Source organism: Schistocerca gregaria, chromosome 3 (genome assembly GCF_023897955.1).
Source record: "Schistocerca gregaria isolate iqSchGreg1 chromosome 3, iqSchGreg1.2, whole genome shotgun sequence".
NCBI lineage: Eukaryota > Metazoa > Arthropoda > Insecta > Orthoptera > Acrididae > Schistocerca > Schistocerca gregaria.
The window spans coordinates 779,066,684-779,087,920 of NC_064922.1; the positions used below are offsets into that span (position 1 = coordinate 779,066,684).

At 41.4% G+C, this 21,237-nt stretch overlaps 1 protein-coding gene across 4 annotated transcripts in view; it reads left to right on the plus strand.

The window, feature by feature from the left end:
- Window positions 1–21,237, plus strand: part of LOC126354177 (caprin-1) — an 87,394-nt gene that overhangs the window by 36,795 nt on the left and 29,362 nt on the right. For 2 of the 4 annotated variants that reach the window (XM_050003617.1, XM_050003618.1), the window contains exons 8-9: window positions 2,793–2,978; window positions 20,726–20,998. In XM_050003617.1, coding sequence (XP_049859574.1) covers window positions 2,793–2,978; window positions 20,726–20,998 — 459 coding nt within the window. The remainder of the gene's footprint in view (window positions 1–2,792; window positions 2,979–20,725; window positions 20,999–21,237) is intronic. The other 2 variants (XM_050003619.1, XM_050003620.1) reach the window with 1 other exon arrangement.

The following is a 21,237-nucleotide window of genomic DNA, read 5'->3' on the forward strand; positions in this document are numbered from 1 at the left end:
TTCTTAATCTTTCTTCTAAGATAAGTTGTAAGGTCAGTATTACCTCACGTGTTCCAACATTTCTACGGAATCCAAACCGATCCTCCCCGAGGTCCGCATCTACCACTTTTTCCATTCGTCTGAAAGAATTCGCGTTAGTATTTTGCAGCTGTGACTTATTAAACTGATAGTTCGGTAATTTTCACATCTGTCAGCACATGGTCTCTTTGGGATTTGAATTATTATATTCTTATTGAAGTCTGAGGGTATTTTGCCTGTCTCGTACATCTTGCTCACCAGCTGGTAGAGTTTTGTCAGGACTGGTTGTCCCAAGGCCGTCAGTAGTTCTAATGGAATGTTGTCTACTCCGGGGGCCTTGTTTCGACTCAGGTCTTTCAGTGCTCTGTCAAACTCTTCACGCAGTATCGTATCTCCCATTTCGTCTTCATCTACATCCTCTTCCATTTCCATAATATTGTTCTCAAGTACATCGCCCTTGTATAAACCTTCTATATACTCCTTCCACCTTTCTGCCTTCCCTTCTTTGCTTAGAACTGGGCTGCCATCTGAGCTCTTGATATTCATACACGTGGTTCTCTTCTCTCCAAAGGTCTCTTTAATTTTCCTGTAGGCAGTATCTATCTTACCCCTAGTGAGATAAGCTTCTACATCCTTACATTTGTCCTCTAGCCATCCCTGTTTAGCCATTTTGCACTTCCTTTCGATCTCATTTTTGGGACGTTTGTATTCCTTTTTGCCTGCTTCATTTACTGCATTTTTATATTTTCTTGTTTCATCAATTAAATTCAATATTTCTTCTGTTACCCAAGGATTTCTAGCAGCCCTCGTCTTTGTACCTACTTTACCCTCTGCTGCCTTCACTACTACATCCCTCAGAGCTACCCATTCTTCTTCTACTGTATTTCTTTCCCCTATTCCTGTTAATTGTTCCCTTATGCTCTCCCTGAAACTCTGTACAACCTCTGGTTCTTTCAGTTTATCCAGGTCCCATCTCCTTAATTTCCCACCTTTTTGCAGTTTCTTCAGTTTTAATCTACAGTTCATAACCAATAGATTGTGGTCAGAGTCCACATCTGCCCCTGGAAATGTCTTACAACTTAAAACCTGGTTCCTAAATCTCTGTCTTACCATTATATAATCTATCTGATACCTTTTAGTATCTCCAGGGTTCTTCCACATATACAACCTTCTTTCATGAAGTTATTTCATTTGATAGAAAGTTATTTCAATTAATACTTAACATTGGTTGTTGAAGGACAACTTTTCTCAAAGCAGAGTTAGTTAAAGGGAATTTTAGTGATATACTACTTGCGATTTCTCCAGGACCAATGGAAAAATTAGATAAAACAAGATTTTTCTGTATCTTCTCCTTTTCCCCACCAGATTGTAGAGCTTTCACACAATGTCCAAAATTCTGTAGGTCAAAGTAACCTGTGTAATAAAAATTTGTTTCTAGACATTCATAAAGCTTGTGATTCAGTTCCTCGCTGGCACCTACTCAGACAGTTCCAGTGATAATGAATTATCTTACAGGTTGCACAGCAAGTACAGTAGTCCAGGTCACACAGATGGATTTATGCAGGAATTCCTCCCCCATTTTATCAGTGAATTGATAAATGATAATTAATATACTTGAGAACTTCAGAATTACTAATTGAAATTCATTCCCTGTGATACTGTAACTGCATCTTGCTGTTTGTGCTTCATATTTGAATAGTTTGAGTGCAGCCAATTTGAGAAGGTTCATCATGGCTAGGGGAGTGTGTAAAATAGCATGGGAAAATGGAGGGGGAAGAAAGAATGTCTATTTTGAAAACCTTAGTGTAAATTTTCACCCACCAGAAAACTGTTCCACCATTAGTAGGTGTTATACATAGCATTGTACTACAATGTTAAATTTAGGTGTCCAATATCCTCATGAGTTACAATTACTAGCTGTTACTTATCTCACCTCTTTAACATGGTGGTAACTACCAAAAAAGCATGGGCTACTACTTCTGATTCTGTAGTAGTCGCTAGAAATATTCAGTATAAAATGCAAATTCACAAATAAAACTCTCCTCTGATTAATGTGACATACATTTTTGCTGTTAAATACTCTCTCTCTGTATTAACATTTCTTCAGAAGGAACAGTAAAATAATAGCTTAACTTCGGTCACAGTTTAACATGTTGTATTGTCAGCTTGAGAAACAACAGAATAGACAGTTTTTGGCAGGTCTCTCTAAATGTCTTTGTCCACTGTAATACCAGCATTTGTCATTGTGTGCCCTTCACTAGACAGCATACCCCGCTTCTTCAAACCAGCACATCGAGGCATATAACAGATGCTGTGCCCACTAGGTACCGCAACTCACGGTAAACTGTGATTGCCTGCCCTGCCTTGAGGGTGCTTGATGTCCACCTGTATCGATTCACATGCATGCAGTCATGAAAACTTTGAAACAGCTTGTAATTCTAAACTACTTAACTAATAAAAATAATTTCAACACTCTGTTCTCTATGGTTTCCCAGTAGGCATTGAATAATCCATCACTTTACCTAAGAGATAAGTTATGCTCACATACACATACCTAAATTTTAGTGTCTCCTGATAGTAATGTCACCATGTCTGTTTTATAATCTGGTTGCATAGTATTTCAATGTTTTTGTAAATACTATTTTTTATATTCAACTTTGATGTAATAGTTGAAAAATACTCTTCTATATAGCAAAATAATTTATTCTGTGTCATATGTTATCATGTCAATGGTGTGCTGTGGCTGAATTTAACAGATGTATGATCATATCCAGGAATCTGAACTGGATACACCAGACATCTCGGCTATTCTGACTGGAGCAGCAGCACAGCAACATAGCACACCACCACCGCCACAACCAGCAGCTGTTCCAGTTCCTGTTGCAGTTGCACCAATACCATCACAAACTTTTACAAACCAGAATTTTGCAGCTGTTACAACAGCACCTGGTCAACCTCAGGTAACTTCAACACCAATTGTAAAGAACTGTCTGTTTATGCTTTGTATTACAGTTCGTTTTTACTTAATGTATTTCGTGTAATATTTCACTTAAAGTGCAATATTTTTTGCAGTGTGTGAAATATTGCATGCCACCATTACACTCTTGATAGTGTTGGGGTCATGTAACAAACAAGTTTTCAAGTTTATGGTAGGATAACATTCCTATGAACCAAACTTCTTTGATATTCCATTAGTCTTAGTAATGGATGTAATTAAAAAGAACTGCAGTAAATATACTGAAGGGGACTGTGTAGATGTGAATGTTAGTTCTTTGCTATGTGGTTCCCCATTTAAGGGTGTCAGTCAATTAATAAAATCAATTATAGGATACAGTCTTGAATGTTGATTATGAATTCTTGACATGTCATGGAACTTTAGTCAGTGGGTTCTTCCATATCAGTCAATCCATACTCATCTTAAGTTGTGCTTGTCAAAGGGCAGGACCTCTTCACAGGCAAATCCATAATCACATTAACATCTGATTTAGCACATCAATGATAATTACCTCCTTATTCTGCCGTTTCGCAGTTTTCCTTAATTCCTGTGTTTGCTGTCCAGGTTGAGAGTCTGTAGATAACATCACATTTTTCTAATGAAAGTTGTATCTACACTGTTTTGTTTGGGAGACAGGGTCAAGGTAATTTTTCAAACAGTGCCCTCATTTATTTTCCTTGCAGTATAAATTCAGAGCATGTACATTCATCTGTTCAGTCTTCAAAGCAAAACACACCACCATTTTAAGCAATTGCCCTATAGTAAATGTGGGTGTCCAACATACCACACCTGCAAGAATTATTAGTTACTAGAAAAGGAGATAAGTTGCAGGAGATTACTGTATACTTAAATGTATGATTTTAAAGGACCCAGTGTCTGGATGAAAATTTAGATTTCACATTTCTGTACTAAAAGATGTGGTATCAGCTTGTATTTTAAAGGAGTATAGCACCAACAAAGCTCAAAGCATTCAGCTTCTTGAAACTGCTTACAGGCACGCAAGTATAGCCATAACCCAGATATTACACTCTGGTCTTTTTTCCTAGCGTCCACACTGCAACAACTTTTCTGATTGGGTATAAGTATTCAAAACCAAGTGTTTCTTCAGGATGAAGAACCATAAGGAAGTGCTAAACAATCCAAAGAAGAAGAAAAAAAACATCGAAAGAATTATGCGAATGAGATGGAAATTGGTAGATTTGATGTGCATATACATACATAAATAATTTAAATTTCAAAATTTCAAAAAAATAGGATGCTTTGAGAGAGTGAGAGAGATCGCAAATCAATAACACATTGATCTACATCTGGCCCTTATGTAGCAGCTATTCAACTCGGCGTTGAGTGATAATTGTTGTATGCCCTCCTGAGGGTTGCTCTTCTTCTTGTCATTATCATCTTAGGTCTGAAGACTGGTTTGATGCATTTCTCCATGTTATTCTATTCCGTCTGCACCTCATCATCTCCATATAACTACTGCAACCTTCTGAATCTGCTTCCTGTATTTAGTTCTTGATCTCCCTCCCTCCCCCTTTCCCATTTGAGCTCTTGGTATTCATGTGACAGCTACTCCATTCCCCACAGGCCTCTTCAATTTTCCTGTAGGTATCTATCTTTCCCCTAGTGAGAATGCACATCTAAATCCTTACATTTGCCCTCATGCTTAGTCATTTTGCACTTCCTGTCACTCATCTTTTTAAATGTTTGCATTCCCTTTTTTTCTGCTTCATTTGCTGCAGTTTTAAGTTTTCTCCTTTCATCAATTAAATTAAATATCTCTTGTGTTATCAGAGTATTCCTACTAGGCCTAGTCTTCTTACCTATTTGATCCTCTGCTGCCTTCACTATTTCATCTCTTAAAGCTACCTATTCACTCTCTACTATACTCATTTTCCCTGTTCTATCAGTCATTGCACAATACTCCCTCTGCAGCTGCCAACAACCTCTGGTTCTTTCAACTTACCAGTTCCCGTCTCTTTAATTTTGTATGTTTCCCAATTTCTAAAATTTAGACCACTCATGAGAAAAGGGTGGTGTTTCTGGAAGAATTTTCTGTGCACTTTTGTCAGTTAATATTTTGGTGTTTGAAGTTGAGTAATTTCCATTTTTAGTGTACTGATACTTGTTCGCTTAGTTTCAATATTTCGTCCCTACAGTTTATATGATTTCTTTTTATTGGAAATATTTACATTTTTCTGAGGAGATGCACGACATACTTTTGCAGTGGCTGCCATATTGTCATTGGCAGTGCTCCAAATGTTCTAAAGTGTAGCAACGCGGCAATCTTGAAGACAAGCAGTAGAAACTCTTGCCATGTCATGTGAGCAAAATCTTGCTGAAATGTAACCCCAGAATGGTTTTTATCAGGAAGGGAAACAAAATGGGGTGTAGAATATTGTTGACATACTGCTGCGCTGCAAGTGTACCACATATAAAAAAAAGGTTCTTGCTATTAAAAGAAATGGAACCCCAGAACATCATTCCTAGTTTTTGGGCTGTGTAGGGTGGGTGACAGTCAGGTTCTTGTCCAATTGCTTTCTGGGGCATCTCCAGACACGGTCATTGGGCTTCATTTTGAAGAGGTACCCTCCATAAAGGCATTTTTACTACAGTCAAGATTCCATGTGGAAGACTTGTCTGGTGACTCCCTGGACAGCAGTGGGATACCAACCCACCTGCTGTCCACCATATGGCCCAACTAGGAATGAGTCTGGTATTCATTTCGCAGCAAGACTTCTGGTTGTCACCCATGGCGCCCTTACAGCGCAAAGATGTGTCATCGATATTGTGTATCCTGTTCTGTTGACCTACATGGCAAGGCACATTTTGTTTCCCTTCATGGCAAGACCTCCTGGGCTTACAATGCCCCAAGATAATGCCCACCCTCACAAGGAGGGAGTTTCTACTGCTCATCTTCATGCTTCCCAAATCCTACTACTTCTAGCAAGATCACTGGATCTCTCCCCACCTGAGAACCTGGGCTGCATCCTCCAACCACCTTAGGATTTTAGCAATCTAACATGCCAACTGGACATAATTTGGCATGATACCCCAGACTCCCCCCACAAATGAGCCACAGACGTTGAGGTCGGTGGTGAGGCTTGTGTGTCTGTGATACAGATAGCTGCACCACAGGGGTAACCAGAGGCCAGACAAATGTGTGATTCCTGAAGAGGGACAGCAGCCTTTACAGTAGCTACAGGGCAACAGTCTGGGTGATTGACTGATCTGGACTTGTAACACCAACCAAAGCAGCCTTCTTGTGCTGGTGTTGCAAACAGCTGAAAGCAAGGGGAAACTACAGCCAAAATTTTTCCCAAGATCATCCAGCTCTACTGTATGGCTAAATGATGATGATGTTGTCCACTTTAAAATATCCTGGAGGTAAAGTAGTACCTCGTTCAGAACTCCAAGTGGTGGCCACTTAGGAGTATGCCATCAGGAGAAACAAAACTGGTGTGCTATGGAGTGAGGAATGTTAGATCCCTTAATCGGGCAGGTACATTAGAAAACATAAAAAGGGAAATGGAGAGGTTGAAGTTGGATGTAGTGGCAATTAGTGAAGTGAAGCAGCAACAGGAAGAACAGGACTTCTGGTCAGGTGAATACAGGGTTAAAAGTACAAAGTCAAATAGGGGTAATGCAGGAGTGAGTTTAGTAATAAAAACTGCAGGTAAGTTACTATGAGAAGCACAAAGAATGTATTATCGTAGTCAAGATAGACCCTAAGTCCATGCCTACTCCAGTAGTAAAAGTTTTTATGCCAGTTAGCTCTGCAGATGAAGGGACTGAAGAACTGTATAATAAGGTAAAAGAAACTATTCAGACAGTTAGAGGAGATGAAAATTTGTGGTAGGGGACTGGAATTCTATAGTAGAATGAAAAAATAATAGGGTAATATGGACTCGGAGGAGGGATAGAAGAAGAAGCCACCTGGTAGAATTTTGCACAGTGCATAATTAAATGAATCATAAAAGTAAGTTGTACACATGTGAGACCTGGAGACACTGGATGGTTTTAGATTGATTATATAATTGTAAGACAGATTTAGGAACCAGATTTTAAATGTTAAGAAATTTCCAGGCGCACATGTGGATCGACCACAATTTCCTGTTCTGTTAGGCATCAAACAACTGCTACAAATGAAGACAATTCTTATTGTAAGTGACAGTCCTGGCAAAAATGTATACACAAGGCAAATTAGGTAAAAAATTTAGTGTGCAAAATATGAAAAAACCTGGTGTGCCAGTTAAGGAAGCTGTGAAACATGTGGGCAAATTTACTGATAACTTCTCCATTAATGACATTAATCATTATTGGTGGCACAAATGACGCTGAAAACCTCAAGAAAAATTTTGGACGAAATGATAGATGCGTTGGAATATATACTTAAACTTGTGCACAAAACAAATGTAAATAATTCGTAAATACTGCCTAGACGTGGCGCACAAGGTCTAAATGGAAAAAAATACTCTGTAAATTGCATTATGTTAAAAAAAATAACACTGCCACAGGTGTATGTAGGAAGAGAGTATCTGAATTTTGAGATCGAACCCCTGAAAAGAAATGAATATACAACCCATGGTTTACATATAAGGAAATATTCCTATTTGTAATAAATAGGCTGGCTTCTTTCATACACATGGCGAAAACTGAAAAACCAAATACTGATACAGGGAAAAGCATACGCAAATGGACAATCAGATAAAAAGTGCCAGTCTCGCAGTGAAAGTGCCACCCACGTAAAAACCGTTATGGGCCAGTATATAACAAATAAATAAGATCAAAGAAAGTCACAGCAAAACACTTACTAGGTAAAGTTTCAAGACATCAAATGCAGCAACAAGGCAGTCGTTAATGGACAGATGGTTGAAAAAGGATGAAGGAAAATGTGGAAATTGGGAACATTTCAACAGAAGAAAGGCAGGAACCCACATATAGTGAACCAGCAAGACATATTGTCAAACACCTTGAATGCCATCTCTGAAAAATGAGGATTTTTCCCTCTAAGTACACTAGCTCAAATAGTGAGGTAAGTGGTCAAGCAAGAAATGATTTACTCCCTGTACCTAACTTTAATTTACCCCATCAAAATGTTCAACCACTCCTGACGACACTAAATGAGATACGAATTATGTTAAATGATCTAAATGATATTTCTGTACTATGCTGTGCAGAACACTGGCTCAAGATATGTTAGAGCATTCATACATTCTTTAATTCAAACGAACGACCATGTTTTGTAGGAAAATAACGAGTCATGGGGGTACCTGTGTGTATGTTAGAGAAAATATTGAATTCAAATAGTTTAACTTAATACTGTAAACTGTCCTTTGAAAAAGATATGTCTCAATAGCTGAACTAATAAGGCAAAACATAGTTAATATTTGTGTATACAGGTCACCAGATGGAGACAATCACATGGAGAAACTCTTGGGAGAAATTCACTCTCCCAAGGAAAACTTCTTCTTCAATACAGTAAACTTAACAAACGGTTGTATTGTATTGAAAAGTACATATCAGTCGATGTCCCCTGGCCATAATGGACTGACAGAGAATTACATGTGGTGACTTATATTGATTTCTCGAAATGCAATAAATTCAGAGATAACATTATAAATGTACTACAATCGATCAACTTCAGTGCAACAATAACTGAGCCAACTTGAGAAACAAGAACCTCTGCACCTATTGTTGTTCAGATCTTGATAAATACATGCAAATATGCTTATAACATATGAATTGTAAACACATTTCTTAGTGATCACAGTGCTCTAATTCTTGCAATGAATTTTTCAGAACACTAAATTCCCAGTAGAATATGACACACCTAAGGAATTTCAGAAGAAGAAAATGTGGAATGTTTTTGTTCTCTCCTAAAGTGTGAAAGTTGGAAAGATGCATATGACTGTAATCGTACCAATGAGAAATATAAGTTTACGGCTGCATTCAAACTTTTTTAAATGGATTTTCCCAAGAAAATAACTACATTTAATTCTCATGTCAAAATAAAAGGAGATTTTATGAGTACTCCAAGCAAAATACTAATCCCGAGTTTATTACGTATTTCAAAAGATACAAAACAATACTAACATGAGTTACCTCAAAAGCAAAAAACTAGAAAATGACAAATTGTGTAATTCCAAGAATAAAACTAAAGCAACCTGGCAAATTATAAGGAAAGAAATGGGCACCAAGCCAGTTAATCACAGTAATGTATAGCTGATAATGAAGAAAATTAAACTGCCCCAAACATGTGGGTAGTGCTTTCAGCGATTATTTCTCTAATATAGCACAGCATTTATAGATACAAACATTGACAAACAGCCAGCCAGTCACTCAGAGCAAAAAATTCAGCCACACACATTATTCGTGTAGCCAGCAACACCTGAGGAACTGTCAAGAATCATCAAAAAATTACCTAATATATGTTCAATGGGTATTGATGAGATATCTGATGCTATTGTCAAAGTTAGTGCAATATTTGCTGTGGAACCACTATCGGACATAGTAAAGTCCACTTTTGAGAGTGGTGTGTTTCCAAATAATCTAAAAACTGCAAAAGTAACACCTTTGCATAAGAAGGGCACAAAATATTGCTAAATACTGGCCAGTTTTAGCATGCTTTAGCAAAATTATGGAAAAATGTTCCTAAGAAGATTAACAGTTTTCTTAAATAAATAGAGTCCGATATGTGACTCCCAGCATGGGTTCAGATCTGGAAAGTCAACTCAAACAGCAAATTTTGCCTTCTTGAATGAAGTATTAAAAGCAGTGGATGGTAAGAAACATGTATCTGGGATCTTTCTGGATCTAAGTAAAGCCTTCGATGTTACTGATCATGGCATTCCCTTGTGTAAATTAAATAATTATGGAATTAGAGGCCAGTCTGAAAGGGGGTTCCATTTGTACCTCAGTAATTGACATCAGATTACAGAAATAAAATGGAAAGATAGTGAAACACACACTATTTCTAGTTTTTACATTGATGAGGAAAATATAGTATGGAGGGTCAGTTCTGGGAACTGTCCTATTTCAGCTGTACATAAATGACTTTGTTAGTAAAATGCATGATTGAACCACTGCACTCTTTGCAGATGACACTAATATTCTAATTAAATCACAGAATTAGGAAAATCTGTGGGAGGTTACAATATCAGTTATGCATACCTTAATGCACTTTTTCAGGACCATAGGCTTATCATAAATTCTGAGAAAACTGTGGCAATTAACTTCCACACCACACACAACCTCCATACTGCAAACCGTTTTCATTATCGAAGGAAAAAGTGTCTTAAGGTCAGTCACACAAAATTTCTATGCATTAATGTTCAGGCAGATATGAAGTGGGAGGTGGACCTACACAATTTAACAAAGATACTGAATTCGCTAGCATATGCTGTTAGGTGTCCGCAGCTCGTGGTCTCGCGGTAGCGTTCTCGCTTCCCGAGCACGGGGTCCCGGGTTCGATTCCCGGCGGGGTCAGGGATTTTTCACCTGCCTCGTGATGACTGGGTGTTTGTGTCGTCTTCATCATCATCAATCATCCCCATTACGGTCGGAGGAAGGCAATGGCAAACCACCTCCACTAGGACCTTGCCTAGTATGGCGGCGCGGGTCTCCCGCGTCGCTCCCCTACGCTCGGTAAACGGAGTATGGGACTCATCATCATCATCATGCTGTTAGGTTCCTCACTCAGAATACAAGCTGGTCGTCAGTGCTGACAATGTACCAATGTAGTATACAGTCACCACTTACGTATGAAATAATTTTTTGGGAAATTGCACAAATTCTACAAAAACATTTAAAATGCCAAAAAATAATATTGGGGTGTTAAAGCTAAATGCACGCATTCCTGTAGACCCCTTTGTGAAGCACTCAAAATATTGCTGTGCCTTGCTTATATATGAAATACTAATTTCCACAAAATGGAGCATCTTAAAGGAAAAGCTCTTCAGACCGGCTATGATACACACACACACATATGTATGAAACTAGGCAGAAGATAAACCCACACAGGAACACAATAAATACAGACAGGAAAAGAGGAGTGTACCATACTGGAGCTATGTTACATTACCCTTTGCCTTCTTATCTACAATGCATACCAACATTAAATGCATTTGAAATAAAGTTAAAACAGTTTTTGCTTCGACCACTGCTTCTATTTTTTGTCTGAATTTATGGAACATCATAAGAAGTATACCTCATTTACCAAATTTCAGTAATTGTCTATTCATAATTTACATTGTGCTTATCATGTCATGTAAAGCAATGTGTATAACTACTGTATTGTAAATTAACTAAGTTTACCACTGTCCTATACCACATGTAAAACAGTGTACTAAAATTATTCTTGGGCAAATGAGCATTATGGGGAGAGCCTCCAACCAGCGTGGTATATAGATGATCTAACATGTCAAATGGACAGAACCTGCCACAATATCCCTCATGATATAACATGTCAATTGGATAGAATGCGCCACAATATTCCTCAGGAGGACATCCAACAACTCATACAGGGTGTTTCAAAAATGATCGGTATATTTGAAACGGCAATAAAAACTAAACGAGCATCGATAGAAATACACCGTTTGTTGCAATATGCTTGGGACAACAGTACATTTTCAGGCAGACAAACTTTCGAAATTACAGTAGTTACAATTTTCAACAACAGATGGCGCTGCAAGTGATGTGAAAGATATAGAAGACAACGCAGTCTGTGGGTGCACCATTCTGTACATCGTCTTTCTGCTGTAAGCGTGTGCTGTTCACAACGTGCAAGTGTGCTGTGGACAACATGGTTTATTCCTTAGAACAGAGGATTTTTCTGGTGTTGGAATTCCACCACCTAGAACACAGTGTTGTTGCAACAAGATGAAGTTTTCAATGGAGGTTTAATGTAAACAAAGGACCGAAAAGCGATACAATAAAGGATCTGTTTGAAAAATTTCAACGGACTGGGAACGTGACGGATAAACGTGCTGGAAAGGTAGGGCGACCACGTACGGCAACCACAGAGGGCAATGTGCAGCTAGTGCAGCAGGTGATCCAACAGCAGCCTCGGGTTTCCGTTCGCCGTGTTGCAGCTGCGGTCCAAATGATGCCAACGTCCACGTATCGTCTCATGCGCCAGAGTTTACACCTCTATCCATACAAAATTCAAACACGGCAACCCCTCAGCGCCGCTACCATTGCTGCACGAGAGACATTCACTAACGATATAGTGCACAGGATTGATGACGGCGATATGCACGTGGGCAGCATTTGGTTTACTGACGAAGCTTGTTTTTACCTGGACGGCTTCGTCAATAAACAGAACTGGCGCATATGGGGAACTGAAAAGCCCTATGTTGCAGTCCCATCGTCCCTGCATCCTCAAAAAGTGCTGGTCTGGGCCGCCATTTCTTCCAAAGGAATCATTGGCCCATTTTTCAGATCCAAAACGATTACTGCATCACGCTATCTGGACATTCTTCGTGAATTTGTGGCGTACAAACTGCCTTAGACGACACTGCGAACACCTCGTGGTTTATGCAAGATGGTGCCCGGCCACATCGCACGGCCAACGTCTTTAATTTCCTGAATGAATATTTTGATGATCGTGTGTTTGCTTTGGGCTATCCGAAACATACAGGAGGCGGCATGGATTGGCCTCCCTATTCGCCAGACATGAACCCCTGTGACTTCTTTCTGTGGGGACACTTGAAAGACCAGGTGTACCGCCAGAATCCAGAAACCATTGAACAGCTGAAGCAGTACATCTCATCTGCATGTGAAGCCATTCCGCCAGACAGGTTGTCAAAGGTTTCGGGTAATTTCATTCAGAGACTAAGCCATATTATTGCTACGCATGGTGGATATGTGGAAAATATCGTACTATAGAGTTTCCCAGACCGCAGTGCCATCTGTTGTTGACAATTGTAACTACTGTAATTTTGAAAGTTTGTCTGCCTGAAAATGTACTGTTGTCCCAAGCATATTGCAACAAACGGTGTATTTCTATCGCTGCTCGTTTAGTTTGTATTGCCGTTTAAAATATACCGGTCATTTTTGAAACACCCTGTATTAATCAATGCCAAGCCGAATAACTGCTTGCATAAGGGCCAGAAGTGGTCTAATGAATTCTAGAGTTGCTCAATTGTTCGTGAATCCCTTTCTATGGAAAAATCATAATAATTTGTTTGTCTTTACATGTACATCACATCTACAGAGTTCCATCCCATTCAGATAATTCCTTCATGGTGTCACTTTTTAGTCTTAGACTGTATATTCCGATCTTGAAGCTGGAGCTTATAAAATTTGTAGGTAGGCTTTTGTGAGATAGTTTGCACCCGACTTAAAAAGCATCTGTCAGTTCAGGTTTTTCAGCATCTTCGTGGCAGTCTCCTGTGAAAGCATTGTCTGTCAGTTGGCGTTTGTTAGTAGGTGAAAATGATTGCTGTTTGAAATGCAGGCAATAAAAGATAGATCCAAAAGAAATGCATGGCAACGAATTACTTGCTGGTTGACATGTCACAGCTGAACACTTAGTCAGCAGGTCACTTAACAAGTGCCGTTACCTAAGTAAAAAATGATGCTGGGCCCTCAGACACAATGGTTGGCGATTGCACATGTACTCATCTGGTGACAGTTGGTGATGCTGAGGTGTAGAGTGCCTCATTGAGTGTGTCATGCCTTCCCAGTCACACGATCACGTAATCCTCCAGTGTAATTGTGGCAGTTTTTTTTCCCCACCTCCTAACTAGAGTTTGCGTCATGTCCTGCACTCTGTAGTAGTGAACCTGTGCCCCTTCAGACCCCTCTTGAAGCTGCTGTGGCTGTCAGAATAAAGATGACACTGGAAATAAATCTGCAATGTGTGTCTTCCTCCAGATGGTGCAGTACCCCTGAATGTATCAGCTGCACTTATTGATCAACTCACTGAACATTCCTACCTTTGGGAGATTTTATTGCCCATTACCCCTTGTGGGGTTGCTCCATGGTTACTGGTTGAGGTAGGGAGGTCGAAAATTGTCACAAGTCGATCTCTGCCTCTTAAATACAGGGGCCCCCATACGTTTCAGTGTGGCACATGATATATATTCGGCCATTGATCTCTGTTTGCAGACCTAGCCTTCTCCCATCTATCCACTGGGGAGCACATGACAACCTGTGTAGTAGTGAACACTTCCCCATCTTCCTGTCACTGCACCGGCATCAGACTCATGGACGGCTGCCCAGGTGGGCTTTAAACAAGATGGACTGGGAGACTTTTCACCTCTGCTGTCACCGTTGAATCTTCCCCACTCGGGAACATTGATACGATGGTTGAGCAGGGGACTACAACAATCCTTTCTGTGGCAGAAAATGCAATCCATTGCTCTTTAGGGTGCCCCTGGCGAAAGGCAGTCCCTTGGTGGTCACTGAAAGTCGCTAAAGCAATTAAGGAGCTTCGGCGAGCTCTACAGCGGCATAAGCAGTACCCTTTCCTGGAGCACCTCATAGCCTTTAAACAGCTCCCTGCCCACCTTGGCCGACTTATTAAATGACGGTAGTAGGAGTGTTGGGAGAGAGAAGACTCCACCAATGGGTGCCATACATCACCTGCCCAACACTGGGCAAGGATCAAACACGTTTTCGGGTACCAGACCCAAACAGGTGTTCCCTGTGTTAACATAAATGGCATGTTATGTACCGATGCAGTTGTGATTGCCAAGAAATTTGCTGAGCACTATGCTTGAGCCTCTGTGTCAGAGAATTACCCCCAGCCTTTTCCACTGTCAAACGGCGGCTGGAAGGGAATGTCCTCTCATTCACTACATACTGCAGTGAATTGTATAACGCCCCATTTACAGAGTGGGGGCTTCTCAGTGCCTTTGAACATTGCCATGACACAGCTCCTGGGCCAAATTGGATCCAGTCAGTTGATTAAACATCTCTCATCTGACTAAAAGCAACATCTCTTAGTCATCTTCAACCAGATCTGGTGCAACGGTGCCTTTCCATCACAATGATGGGAGAGTACCATCATTACAGTGCTCCTACCTGGTAAAAATCCGCTTGATGTGAATAGCTATCGGCCCATCAGCCTCACCAAAGTTCTTTGTAAGCTGCTGTAACGTATGGTGTGTTGGCAGTTGCGTTGGGTCCTGGAGTCACATGGCCTACTGGTTCCATGTGAGGGTGGCTTACACCAGGGTCACTCAACCACTGATAATCTTGTCCCTTGAGTCTGCCATCCGAACAGCCTTTTCCAGGCGCCAACACCTGGTTGCCATCTTTTTTGATTTACGAAAAGTATGTGACATGACCTGGCGACATATCGTTGCCACATTATATGAGTGGTGTCTCAGAAGCCCACTCCAGATTTTTATCCAAAATATCCTGCCGCTTCGTACTTTCTGTGTCCAAGTTGATGAACACGGCAGTTCATCTCCGCATTGGCTCAAGTGCTTGCCTTTTACTACCTATACTTGAGGTCCATTCACGTACATCTCCTTGGTGTACGTCTAGGCCGCGGCTTCGCCTGGACCTTTCACATGGCCCTAAGGACTCGGTTAACCCCACAGCTCTCCACTGCCACTTCCTATCGATTCTTGACATGTATCGAGGCCATGAAGTGGTATGCACCATCGGCTCGAAGGCTAATGATCCAGCCGGCTTGGAGGACATATTGAACAGCATTCCTTGCCCGATGACTGCATTGATTCCACTGCTGAGCTTGGTGGCTATATCTCGTGCTCTTGAGCACGTCTGTTCATGCCCTAGGGAGTCGTTTCTTCTACGTACTGACTCCTTGAGCAGCCTACAAGCTGTCAACCAATGCTACCCTCATCATCCTTTGGTAGTGACCATCCAGGAGTCCATCTTTGCCCTGGAACAGTCCAGTCGTTCAGTGGTGTTTGTCTGGACCCCAGGTCACATTGTAATCCCAGGCAACAAACATGTTGACAGGCTGACCAAACAGACTACGCGGAAACCGCTTATGGAGATCAGTTTCTCTGCAACTGACCTGCGTTCAGTGTTACACTGCAAGGTTTTGCAGCTTTGGGGACTGAATTGTATAACCTCAGTACGCACAACAAACTGCAGGCCATTAAAGAGACCAATAATGTGTGGTGCCGTTAAGGAGACTACGAATGTGTGGAAGACCACCTCATGGGCCTCTTGCAGGGACTCAGTGGTTCTGTTGGCTCCTCGCATTCGGGAGGACAGCGGTTCAATCCTGCCTCCGGCCATGCTGATTTAGGTTTTCCGTGATTTCCCTAAATCACTTCAGGCAAATGCCGGGATGGTTCCTCTGAAAGGGCACGGCCGACTTCCTTCCCCATCCTTCTCTAAATCCGATGAGACCGATGACCTCGCTGTCTGGTCTCCTTCCCCAAACAACCCAACCCTCTGTTCGCTCCGCATTGGCCGTGCTTGGGTGACACATGGCTACCTCCTGTGAAGTGATGACCCACCTCAGTGTCGGTGCAGTGCCCGGCTGACAGTGGCCCATTTTTGGTGAGCTGTCCGTCTTTGGCTGTCCTGCGACGGACTCTTCAGTTACCGGACTCGTTGCCATTAACTTTAGCTGACACTACCTCATTGGCTAATTTAGTTTTACATTTTCTACATGATCGTGGGTTTTATCATTCTATGTGAGTCATGTCCTTTGTCCCTTTGTGTTCTCCACTCTAATGATTTAGGATGGATATTTTAATGTGTCACAGAGTGGCTGGCTTTTCCTTCTTATTCTCGTGGTCGGCCAGCCACAGTTATCTGCTCTCTGTTTTTACCCCTTCCACCTGTTTCTTCTTTCTCTCTGTGGTTTTCTTTTCCTGTTTTGTCCATAGTAGTGGTGGTTGTCCTCCTGTATTCCTGTGGTTCTTACAGTCTCATTGTGCTGTACATCTCCTTTCTTTCTTTCCTTCTTTCCCTTGTGTAATTATTTTACCAGGAACAAGGGACCGATTACCTTGCAGTTTAGTCCCTTCCCCATTCTTTTAAACCAACCAGCCATACTGGCAGAGGTAGGGAGGTCGGAACTTTCGTGCCACAACTCGACCTCTGCCTCTTAAATACTGGTGCCCCCACACATTTCAGTGTCACATGGCACGTATTTGGCTATTGATTTCTCGATTTGTAGTCCTGGCCTTCTCCCATCTATCCACTGGAGAGCACATGATGACCCGTGTTGTAGTGACCACTTCCCCATCTTCCTCTCACTGCCCCGGCGTCAGGCCCACGGACACCTGCCCAGATGGTCTTAAACAAGGCAGACTGGGAAGCTTTCACCTCTGCTGTCACCGCTGAAGCTCGCTCTCCCCCCCCCTCCCATATTGTCGTTGAGCAGGTCACTACATTGGTGGTTTCTGCAGTGGAATACGCAATCCTCCTTGTTGAGGGTGCCCAAAGTGAAAGTCAGTCCCTTGGTGGTCGCTGGAAGTTGCTAAGACAATTAAAAAGCGTCAGTGAGCTCTACAGCACCATTCCCTAGAGCACCAAATAGCCTTTAAAGCGTCTCCGTGATTGCGTTCATCAGCTTATAAAACACCAGAAACGGAAGTGTTGGGAGAGGTATGTTCGACCATTGGGTGCCATATGTCACCTTCCCAAGTCTGGATGAAGATAAGGCATCTTTTTGGGTACAAGAAGCCAACAGGTGTCCCTGGTGTTAACATAAATGGCATGTTATCTACCATCACAAATGCAATTGCTGAGCACTAGTGATAGAGCGTCTGCGTCGAACTACCATCCCGCGTCTCCCATAGTTCTCCTCATATTTAGAAGAATGATGTTTCGCAGTGCTTCATAATGAACCTCCCTCCCCCTCTCTCTCTTTTTAGTGACTATTAACATTCTAGCAGCAGCTGTTAGGCTGTTGGTCTCACCTTTTCTGTATGTGGATGACTTCTGCATTTTTTACTGCTCCTCCAGTACTGGTGTTGCTGAGTGGCACCTACAAGGTGCAGTCATGGGCTCTAACCCATAGTTTTCAGCCACGGAGTCATGTCGTGCATTTCTGACGACGTCGTACCGTTCTTCCAGAACCAGAACTTCATCTTAATGATAATCCACTCACTGTAGTGGAGACATATCAGTTCCTAAGACTGATTTTAGATGCCTGATTTGACTTGCCTACCTCACTTTCATCAGCTTAAGCGAAAGTGCTGACAGCACCTCAATGCCATCTGCTGCCTGAGCAACACCAACTGGGTGCAAATCGTTCTACACTGCCGCAGCTCTACAGAGCCCTTGTCCAATCCCACGTTGAATATGGGAGTCTGGTTTGAGATTTGGCGACACCCTGAGTGTTAAGTTTACTTGACCCAGTGCACCACTGTGGCATTTGCGTAGCAACAGGAGCTTTTAGGACGAGTCCGGTGACCATCGTCCTGGTGGAGGCCGGAGACCCTCCATTGAAGGTTAGGTGTGCACAACTGCTCGCCAGTCACGTTACCCACATGTTCATAATTCTCCTTCGGGTCCAAATTACCAACTCCTTTTCCCAACCACAGCTGGTCATCTCCCGCACCGGTGGCCCAAGTCTGAGCTTAAGATTGGGGTTCGCGTCCGGTCCTTTCTGTCCGAACTGGAGGCTTTCCCGTCACCACCTCTCCAAGGACCATTCACGTACACCTCCATGGTTTACATCTCAGCCGCAGATTCTTCAGGACCTTTCGCATGGCCCTAAGGACTCCGTTAACCCTGCAGCTCTCCGCTACCACTTCCTCTAGATTCTCGAAATGTACGGGGGCTATGAAGGGGTTTACACTGACAACTTGATGGTTGATGGTCACGTAGGCTTTGCGTATGTTCATGGAGGACATATTGAACACCACTCCTTGCCAGATGGCTGCAGTGTTTTCACTGCAGAGCTGGCGGCCATATCTCATGCTCTTGAGCATATTTGCTCATGCCGTGGCGAGTCATTTCTCCTGTGTTCTGACTCCTTGAGCAGCCTACAAGCTGTAGACTAGTGCTACCCTCGCCATCCTTTGGTAGCGTCCATTCAGGAGTCCAATCTATGCCCTGGAATGGTCCAGTCGTTAAGTGATGTTTGTGTGGACCCCAGAACACTTCAGAATCACAGGCAACAAACTTGCCGACAGGCTGGCCAAGCAGGCTACGCTGAAACCGCTTCTAGAGATAGGCACCTAAATGGATTCAGAGGGAGTGCCAGGTCTGACCAGGAGTTGCAGTGAATGTGATATTTGAATGTGCAAATTAGTTAAAAATATTCTAAGATTCGCCAGCAGTTCAGTCTCATATTGAATCTGCACCTTGAAAATAGTCATTGTATCAAAACAAGGGGCTACATTTGTTTTAGCTTTCATTTGCCAAACCCAAATGAATGGTGACAGGAGAACACACACATGTAAAAGGTATTACAGTATGCAAACATCTGGAGACATACTGTATTATCTTTCATATGTGTGCTCTCATGCTGTCACTTGAACAGATTTTTTTGTCTATCAAATTACATTATATTTTCAAAAAGTGATTACTTTTGTTGATATATTGGCCCCAATGAACATTTCAAACAGATAGCTAGGTAAATAATTTCGCATAACTGTGATTGACAGTTATTTAGTGTGTCTGAAGAAGAGATTTTCGCCATTGTCTGTAGGAAGTAATCATTTTAACAATTGAAATATGTTTTATGGCCATTATCGAGGGGTGTGCTGCAAATGAGTGATCTCCAGTACTTGTCAAACTTAAGAAAAATCCACCAAAATGTACACATGATCATCGTACCTGAGCATTATTTCTGTGAGACGATAGCAACATTAAACGATTGTTTAACGAGGCTGTGTATATTGTGAAAATGTTAAAGTATGACATGCTGAAGTATGCTTGTAGACCACCACCTGATAATGGCCCTATAGTCTCAATTGCAATTGAGAAACTAAATAGTCAAAGGTGACAGCTAAGTTTTTTAAAATGTAGTGAGATGCTATTTTTAGGAGCAAGTTGTCTTCAGAGTTACCAGGCGTAACTCGAGCCATCCATTAGTTGTGAAATTTTGGTTTCAGCAGTGTGTTTTCTTGCTCTTTTTAACTGTTAGCTTGTGGTATAAACAAACTCATGTGGGAAAGTGAATTTCCCCAACATCTGCCTGCTGGTGACAGGCTTTTTACACACCGCACTGTGTGTCACATCACCAAAAATTAAGACAGCAGAAGCATCACCATATGTGAAAGTCAGATCTTTTTGCTGCTAATTGCTTCATGGCTGTCAACAAACCCGTGTACCAGATAGAAATCTTAACTGTAGAAACAAATAAAATCAGGCACTATTAATTTAATATCAAAGTAGTTCTCAATTAGAAATCAATGAATTATTAAACTGATTTTAAATACAATTAAAATCATCGGAGTTTCTGTGGTCATTCAAACATTCAGTGGAACATTTTCCATAAAAAACAGATGCAAAATCTACTGTCTGATGCTCTGTACAGTGTAACAACAAATAACTTAACAGTTGCTAAACCAGTGTGGCTTTTATCAGTGTACAGTATTTACCTATTGGTTTTTTATTGTAATTACTGCATTTCCTTCTGCTCTGCTGTTGCATTGATTTTGATTCAGTGGATGTCATTTTTCCCCCTGCTTTCCTTGGTATTCTTTCTTTCAAAGCATGAGGAATTTAAAATTGTATAGGAGCCAATAATGATTTAACCATCATGTTTTCCCCAGCTTCTTAATTTCATAATGAAAGTAATAGTTACATTTTTTGTCACAGGTTGTTTTTCAGGCACCAGCAGAAATAACACAAGCACACATCCCTGGTTTTGCTTCGACAACTCCAAATCCACCTCCTCCAATACCAATGCCTCCCTCTCATCAGACACAACCTGTTGTGCCAAGTCAGCCATCTGCGCAGTTCGCAGCAGCAGCAGCCACAGTTCAGCAACAACAGATAATGTCTGCAACATTTGTGTCGCAGGCCAAACCGCAGCAACAGCCACCAGCCTTTGTACCAGCTCAGCAACCCAAGCAGGATATTTCACCTGCAGTAAGTCATAAATTAATACAATGTAATAATAATTCATACTAATTAAGACACACATAACCTAGTGGAAAATACCAATAGAAGCTTAAAATGGTTCGTATAACGGAAACACACCAAAATATTTCCTTGGAACGGTAGTTTGAAATAAAAACTGACAAGTTAGAAAAAGCATTATTCAAACTTAAAAGTACTCACTTAACACTTTATTCCTTTTAAACATGTGTAGTGGCAGATGATGCACT